The sequence below is a fragment of the Notolepis coatsorum genome (assembly GCF_963971535.1).
Source record: "Notolepis coatsorum genome assembly, chromosome: 9".
Lineage (NCBI taxonomy): Eukaryota > Metazoa > Chordata > Actinopteri > Aulopiformes > Paralepididae > Notolepis > Notolepis coatsorum.
In genome coordinates, this window is record NC_140173.1 from 144698636 (window position 1) to 144707294 (window position 8659).

Below are 8659 nucleotides of genomic sequence, written 5' to 3' on the forward strand. Positions count from 1 at the left end.
TCACATTTTAGAATACAATAGAATAGAATTTTAGAATACAACTAGAAACACTGTCCTGGCCTGCTTCTAAGTTCAGTGGCCTGACAAAAAAAAAAAAAAAAAAAATTGATTTTCTTTCTTTTTTTTTAATCATCTCGCGGCCCACCCGTGGCTGCTCGCGGCCCACCTTTGGGTCGTGACCCCGACTTTGGGAACCACTGCAATAGTGGACCTCGGCAGATATCTGCACAGACCTGTGCTGTCCTCCTCGTACCGCTCACTGGTTCTGTCCACACGTACCTAGCGTTCCATGCTAGCATACCGGCGGTGTCATGCCAAATGATGGCTTGGTGCTGAACGGGGAACTCGTATACTTGGAATATGTGAATGGCATGAAGGCCCGCTCGTGACCTATACGTTCGAGACTGTGAAAAAAACGTGTGGAAAGATGTCATTAAAAACATACCTCTCTCTTAATGTCTGAATCCTATATGTAATGTACAGTATGTGTGACACGCGGTCCGCTGATTTGAATGCAGTTTTTAAAAAGGTATACAGTGCGTCGTCGTGTGAAATCCGAGTTCGACGGTTGGAAGGGGTCGCTCGATGCTAGACGGGGGGGGGGGGGGGGGGGGGGCGGGGGTTGAGAACGTTACAGTCCGCGTGCGGTGCTCTCTATGGCGGAGGTAGCTCGGTCGTGGCAGAGAAGCGGACATACTAGTTATAGCTCTCGGGGGGGTGACCTGTGCTGTAAATAGCCCGTGAAATACCACTTGACAGCACATGACATAAGAACCGAGTAGAGGAGCAGTTGATATGTTTTATGGGCCTGCTGCCAATAACGGGAGCAGCGACGTGTCGTCAAAATGTTTTACAAATTTAGACTTTCACCCAGATACTGTGTAGGAGTAGACGCTCAGGTCCCCCACAGAGAGTGGACATGGCAGCCAGTCGACACCTTGGCCCTAAACACCGGTGAGAAGGGTGGCATGGTGGTGTAGTGGTTAACACTGTCGCCTCACAGCTAAGAAGGTCCTGGGTTCGATTCCCGCTTGGGGACCAGGTTGCCGTGTTGCCAGTTACCCGGGCCTTTCTGTGTGGAGTTTGCATGTTCTCCCCCCGTGCTCACAAGGGCCCCCCCCCCCCCCCCCCCGATAAGATAAACCCAATGGAAAAACATGCACAACAGATCGCTAATGCTGTTCCTGACAAAGACGGACAGGAGCACTTGGATTGGTCCCCGGGGGCACGGCGAACGCTGCAGCCCTTGTCTGCTCCCGGCTGCCCATGGGGGGGGGGGGGGGGGGGGAGGACGACGGGATGGGAGGTGCAGAGAACATTTCGTCAGCGACTCGAAGTGCATGTGTGTGTGTGTTCCTGTGGGTCGGCCATCGCATGTGTGTGTGTGTGTGTGAATCTGATGACAAATAAAGACTTCTACTCAAAAAGAACGTAGATCCTTGAGCGATCTGGGAAAAAATACCCTTGGCTGAGTGTAATCTATCTACCAAAATGTAGTCAAATCGGTAAATGTTACGGACGGACAGACTGACACACACACACACACACACACACACACACACACGAGAATACAATAACCCCCTTGCACTGGTGGTCCGGGATAAAGTTACCCTTTATCACTGACTATGATCGAGACATTCATCTCTGCTCCTAATCCTACAGTATATACATTAGTATAGTCCTGCAATATATGAATATATATATGCGACTGCAAAAATGTACCCCAGATCCCCATCCCCACACTCTGGGCAGCCGAGCAAATATCAAACGTGATTGAAATGATTTGAGTTGATAAATGACCCGGCTCTGCTCCATGGAAAGGTAGATCCCTGATGCAAGATAGACAAGAGTTTGGCTTCCAGCTGGCAATCAAGTGTGCTGCACCAAATCCCCCTTTGTGGCCATCGCTAAGTTGGTTTTCATAACATTGGGTCACCTGGGCATCTCACCATGGTGATGTCACAACAAGGGTATATTTGTGACATATTTGCAGCTGACATTTATTAGGTCTAGACTGGGACACGGGAACCACAGGAGAATATGGTACAAACTATTTCTATTGCGTTGCTAGGGGAACAGCTCAGACCCAAGTTTTTAATCAGTTATTAATATTAGCAAACACTGCAACCAAGGATACTATGAAAGAAAGAAGGGTCATCATGTCAGAATGCCAGCGTTCTGTGCTCTTCTTGGTGCCAGACTTTGGTGCCCGTTCTATTGAAGCCTGTGTTAAAATTCGAAATATAACAAGCTATAATCAAATTAGCTAGTTAACAAGGCAACACATTGCTGATGATTCTGACATCCGAGGTAATAACTTGTTTAAATGACAAAGTCACAAAAACAAGGACACAGTGATTTCATTCAACTCAACGTTGGCCGAACAGAACTTCACACGCTACACAGTGACAGTGATGACCCTTCCTTCTTTTATAGTTCCTTGCACTGCGACAGGAAGTAAACTTTCGGTCCATTCAGAATGTTTTTTACGTGGACAAGTTGAAACCGTCTATGTTGCACACATACAGTACATTACATACATACGTTACACACACGCACAATACAAACGTGACACAAAAGCCAAATTTCTGCTGCGATCATCCAAACAATACGACAGCAATGTCGAAAAACAACAACAACAAAACTCAACTCATAAGACAATCTATATCTCATGATACACAATAGCATTCTTTTACCAGCAAAGCCTTAGTTAGGATATCTTGACAGTGTACTACAAACAAAGCCAAATAGATACAAAATACACATTCTACGCGTTCATAAAAAATACATTTGAAAGTCACCAAAACGGCGACGTCAGTCTTAAGAGATCGTGTCTCTAGGAGAGCCTCCTGAAAAAATATTTTCCATTGGTAATATCCTCCATACGTACATGTGAAACGGCTGGGGTTGTGAGAACATAACATAACATCCTCTTTACATCTAAAGCGTTGGGGTTTTTACACAAAGCTTGTGTCCTCTGTTTCATATTTTAATTCTTTCTTAACTGTGATTGACAGTTGAATCTTACACATGTAGAACACGCCCCGTGACCCCCAGTACCAAAGCCCAACCGTTGCTAAGGCAATTACAAACGGGAAAATCATACCCATTATCTCACACAAATTACAACTGGCTTTGCATCGGGACCAAAAACCTGGAACCCAAATTCGACCTTCTGTCCGTGACGTTGCGACCCCGTTAAATGAAACGGTTGTTCGTTATGATAATGACTTTTGGGTTGCGACCCATTAAATTAAATAGCAAGGTGTTTTACCCAGCTGTTTTCTTGGGTTGCGACCCACTGGTTGAGAAAAGCCACAATGTCTGTCTCCTGACCACTATCTGATCAATGACAAGTGAATGGAACCATGTGAATGTATTGGTCTTTGAATATCTTTCTCTGGTGGAGTGTGCGGAACTTAATCCTTTTAACGTGTGTGAGGACTGAAGTCTGTCTGTGGGATTTTGTACTGCTTTTTTAAATGTGCGTGCATGTGTATGTGTGTGCGTGCATGCGTGTGTGTGTGTGAGTGAGAACATGAGTGAGTGAGAGAGAGAGAGAGAGAGTGAGAGTGTATGTGTGTGTGTGCGTGAATGAGTGAGTGATAACATGAGTGAGTGAGAAAGAGAGTGAGAGCATGTGTGTGTGTGTGTGTGTGTGTGTGTGTGTGTGTGTGTGTGTGTGTGTGTGTGTGTGTGTGTGTGTGTGTGTGTGTGTGTGTGTGTGTGTGTGTGTGTGTGTGTGTGTGTGTGTGTATAAAGGGGTCACTCCAGGCCGAAGCCCTCTGCGTTGGAGATGGCGATGGTGAGTTTGTGCTTGAGCTCCTTCCTGGTGCGATAGGGAGGCAGGCAGATCTGGTTGAAACAGGTGTGGGAAACGGGCAGCCTGCAGAAGACAGAGAGACACCACACGGAGACATGAGAATGAATGAATAAATGAATGATCATTACATTTATATAGAGCTTTCCTAGACACAATGTAGGGTGGAAATTGCCTCCTTCACCACCACTGGTAGCACCCAACCTTGGGCTACGCAGGCTCAATGGCTGCCATACACTGGTACCAGGCACACATCACACTACACAATGGCTGAACGGCTCAGGAGACAGGGATTGATATCAGCCAATTAAGGGGGAGGGATGATTAGGTGGCCTTGATGTCAGAGACCTGATTGGGAATTTGGCCAGAAATGTCGGGGAACCCCCTACTCTTTGTGATAGGCGTCCTGGGTTCTTTAACGACCAAATTCAGCCATGAATGAGAGGAAGGCATGTTGTTATTTGTCATAAAACATAAAACTGTGTCAATAAGGGATTGCGTGTTTGTAGCACAATCTTCTTCTCATTTTGGATGATTTGAACGAGTAATGTGTGGATAATGTTCATAAGGTCTGTTATTATGTCTATGCGGTCTGTTATTACCTATATACGGTTTGTGATTACCGGTATGTCTATAAGATCTGTTATTATTATTATGTCTACAAGGTCTGTTATTACGTCTATACGGTATTACCTATATAAGGTTTGTAATTATGTCTATAAGATCTGTTATTATGTCTATAAGGTATGTTATTACGTCTATACGGTCTGTTATTACCTATATAAGGTTTGTAATTATGTATATAAGTCTGTCATTACGTCTATAAGATCTGTTATTATGTCTATAAGGTCTGTCATTATGTCTATACGGTCTGTTATTACCTATATAAGGTCTGTTATTACGTCTATAAGATCTGTTATTATGTCTATAAGATATGTTATTACGTCTATAAGGTCTGGTATTACGTCTATAAGGTCTGTTACGTCTATAAGGTCTGTTAAACACCTGATAGTAAACACTGTGTCAGGTAGGCTAGTGGTGAAGACACACCTGAATACATCCAGTCCTACTGTAGCTCAGCCTATCCCCCTGGACCAGGGGTTCCCAACCTTTTTTCCCCCAGGGACCCCCAAACATCTCTGATGAAAATTCCTGGACCCCCCTCCCTAATAAAATACCATAAAATACTTTTTTTTTGTCATTTTAATACTTTTTTTTGTCATTTTAATAACAAACTGCTTATACACAGGCATATGCATCATAATTAGACCCACTATGCTTCTTTGACTTGTGCCTTCAATCAACAAATCTCATCTTGCACCATATGTATTTCAAAATGTTGGCCAATATTCAAATCCTGCATTCATCCTCTCAAATCAGGCCCTAATGGTGAACGGTTTGCATTTATGTTGAATGAAGTAAGAATCCACTGCAGTAAAAATATCCTCACCTCGAAGTGGTTGTAGTAAGGTTGACTGACATGAGAATGTCCTGCTTCAGATCCTCATTTTCGATATACTGCACATAAACGATGAGCACAGCCTCGTCTGCGACAGTTGTAGTTTCATCAAGTTGTATGGCAAATGGACCCTTTCTAAGCTTTTCTGACAGCTGCTGCTCGCAATCACTTGACATCTTATCAATTCGGTCTTTCACTACATTGTTCGAGAGTGGTACTGATTTTAGTTTATCCGCCACCTGTGGGCCGCACAGTTTCTAAACCATTTTGATGCAGGCTGGTTTGATGAGCTGCTCGCCAATATTGTGCGGTTTCTTTGCTTTTTGCAATAAAAGCGAACACTCAAAGGAGGCTCTCGGTAGCCTTCTGTAAATCACTGCCACCCCTGCTCCACGCTACTCTAACATCAACAGGCTTGTTCGCCTTGAGAGACTGTTCTTTCCTCCGAAAAAAGTCGGGATCCTTCCCAACGGTTTCTGGGTGCTTAGACGCCTGATGTCTCTTCAGCTTGCTGGGCTTCAGGCTCGAGTTTGCAACTTTTCTCCACAAATCACACACTCAGGTCGTTTGTCTGGTCCTTCAGTGAAGCCCATGGTGATGTAATTTTCGCGATTGCTGTAGGTCCTAACTTTTTTTGCAGATGAGCTGCCGTCATCTCCTTTTCGTTTGTCACACATTTTCGCCTCTGGCGGCTGACTGCAGACGAGCCGAGAAAGTTAACTAGCGTGCTAGGCTAGCTATGGAAAGTGATACAGTCAACTGATTCGCGTTTTAGCGGCTACCCGGTAGCCTACTGTTAACGTTCAAAAATCATGTCTAGATGTTTATTTATTTATCTTTATTTTTTATTGTAGTGGAGAGACTATTCAAAATATTTCTCTGAAAAAAAAAATAAAAAAAAAAAAATCATCTGTGGTCTGGCGGACCCCCTGCGCCCCCTGGCGGACCCCCAGGGGTCCGGCGGACCCCAGGTTGGGAATCACTGCCCTGGACCAATGCACCCTGAAGCCTCGAAGAGCCACACGCTGTGACTAAACCCATGTGGATTCTGATAGAGCTCATCAAGCTGACCCATCCAGTCACAGAGTGTTCCCACGCTCCGATAAACCTGAATGGGTACAGGGCTTGGGAGGAGGGTGGTGGGAGTTAGGACGGTTATTATGTGTCGGTATTAGGGATGCTCGATATTGGCTTTTTTACCGATACCGATATACCGATATACCGATATTGTCCAACTCTTAATTTCCGATACCGATATCAACCGATATCAACCGATACCAACCGATACCGATATATGCAGGGGTCCCCCCCCCCCCCAAACATTTAATAATTTCAGGTAATTAACATTACATATCTCTTGTTGTGGAATTAACACAACATTATGCATACTTTTGACAATAAATAAAATCAGAATTTGTTCTTACTTGCTTGCCTGGGTAAATAAAGGTTATAGAAATGTAAAAAAAAAAAAAAAAAAAAACGATACTGATATTTTCCGATATCACATTTTAATGCCGATATCGGCCGATAATATCGGTAGGCCGATAATATCGGACATCCCTAGTCGGTATGGATGCTGCGCTCCGTCTTTGGTTGGTTACTCACAGAAACTTGTCGTGAGAAATCAATAAAACTACAAAATGTACAAAAACTAAGGAATGTATTGAGAAAAACAAGAGTTGAAGTTTCTCCCACAATGGTTGTGAGGCTTTGTGTGGCAGCGTATCGCACAAGAAGACTTCCAGACCACCTTTTAGCCCAAAAATCACCCATCAACAGTCAACTGGAAATATCCCAGATGCCGCCACTAGGGGCCAGAGTGGCTAACAGTGAGAGATTGAGTGAATAAGAGAGAGAGAGAGAGAGAGAGAGAGGAGAGAGAGAGAGAGAGAGAGAGAGAGAGGAGAGAGAGAGAGAGTAGACGAGAGAGAGAGAGAGAGAGAGAGAGAGAGAGGAGATGAGAGAGAGAGAGAGAGAGAGAAGAGAGAGAGAGATAGAGAGAGGAGAGAGAGAGAGAGAGAGAGGGGAGAGGAGTGAGAGAGAGAGACGAGGCTAGTAACTATACCAGTCAGTGAGACGTCGATCTTGGAGGATTTTGAAGTTGAGACTCGCCATCCCTCCCACTGGGACGCGGTCACTTCCTGTGGCAAAATGGAGGAGCTTCTTCTGCAGTTCTAGTGGGAAGGGCCAGCACCACATCCCAGAAACACCTGTTGAGACACACACACACACACACACACACACACACACACACACACACACACACACACACACACACACACACACCACACACACACACACACACACACACACACACACACACACACACACACACACACACACACACACACACACACACACACACCACACACACACACACACACACACACACACACACAACACACACACACACACACACACACACACACACACATCCGGCTGTGTCATCGCTCCAGCATGTTCCTGTGAGTACACACCAGTGGTGTCAATGACACATAGCAGAACGATTGTGTGAAGCATCCATTGCCAGGGCAATGTGTGTGTGTGTGTGTGTATGTGTGTGTGTGTGTGTGTGTGTGTGTACAGTATGGTGTGTGAGATAGAGAGAGAGAGAGAGAGAGGAGAGAGAGAGAGAGAGAGAAGAGAGAGAGAGAGAGAGAGAGAGAGAGAGACTGACTGACAAACATGAACACAAACAAGCATTGACTTTGGTTTTGGTAGGTGTGACGCGAGTTAGGAGAAGAAAGAAAACAAGCATGAATCTGCAATAGCTGCGACCGTGTACAGTACGTGTATGAATTCACACACACACACACACACACACACACACAAGCTATAGAGCTGTAGGTCACGGCTAGAAACAAGCCTATGACTCATGTGCGTGCTGTCAACATAGCATTGAGCTTAACACTCTGAATGCCATCCACGAGTTTTCTCGTGTTTACCCCCCCGCGGGTTGAATGCCCACTCACGAGAATATTCGTTTTATTCGTTTTTTTTTTAATCTTTTCTTCTGATGATTTCTTTTATCTGAAATCATAGCATCAAGCGTCCCTACCGTTGGAGATCCAGTCACCCCAGGCGCTCAGATGTGAAAAAAGCGCCCCCTATCGTCTCCCAGATGGTAAATCACCCTTTTGGATTGGACTCAATGAAAATGAATGGGGAAAAAAAAAACGCACTCCACATTTTACTTCTCACTCATGTAACCGGAGTCTACCAGCTTCACTCTGGAGCCTCCGAGCCGCGGGGAATATGCGTTTTACTGTATACACGATGGATCAATCAAATGAGCGATTTTTTCGAATGCCGATCGGGAATTGGAATAAACCATTTGGATACCATCTGATCTCAGGTAAGGAATCTATGTTATCAGTATT

At 44.8% G+C, this 8659-nt stretch overlaps 1 protein-coding gene across 1 annotated transcript in view; it reads right to left on the reverse strand.

The window, feature by feature from the left end:
- Positions 1 to 1332: 1332 nt before the first annotated feature.
- The window catches only part of hectd2 (HECT domain containing 2), a gene marked incomplete at its 5' end in the record, with an annotated part of 134343 nt that continues 127016 nt past the window's right edge, over positions 1333 to 8659 (reverse strand). The window contains 3 exon segments of the mRNA XM_084322039.1: positions 1333 to 3886; positions 7345 to 7463; positions 7465 to 7489. Of these exon segments, the coding sequence (XP_084178165.1) occupies positions 3766 to 3886; positions 7345 to 7463; positions 7465 to 7489 (265 nt within the window). The 3' untranslated portion in view covers positions 1333 to 3765.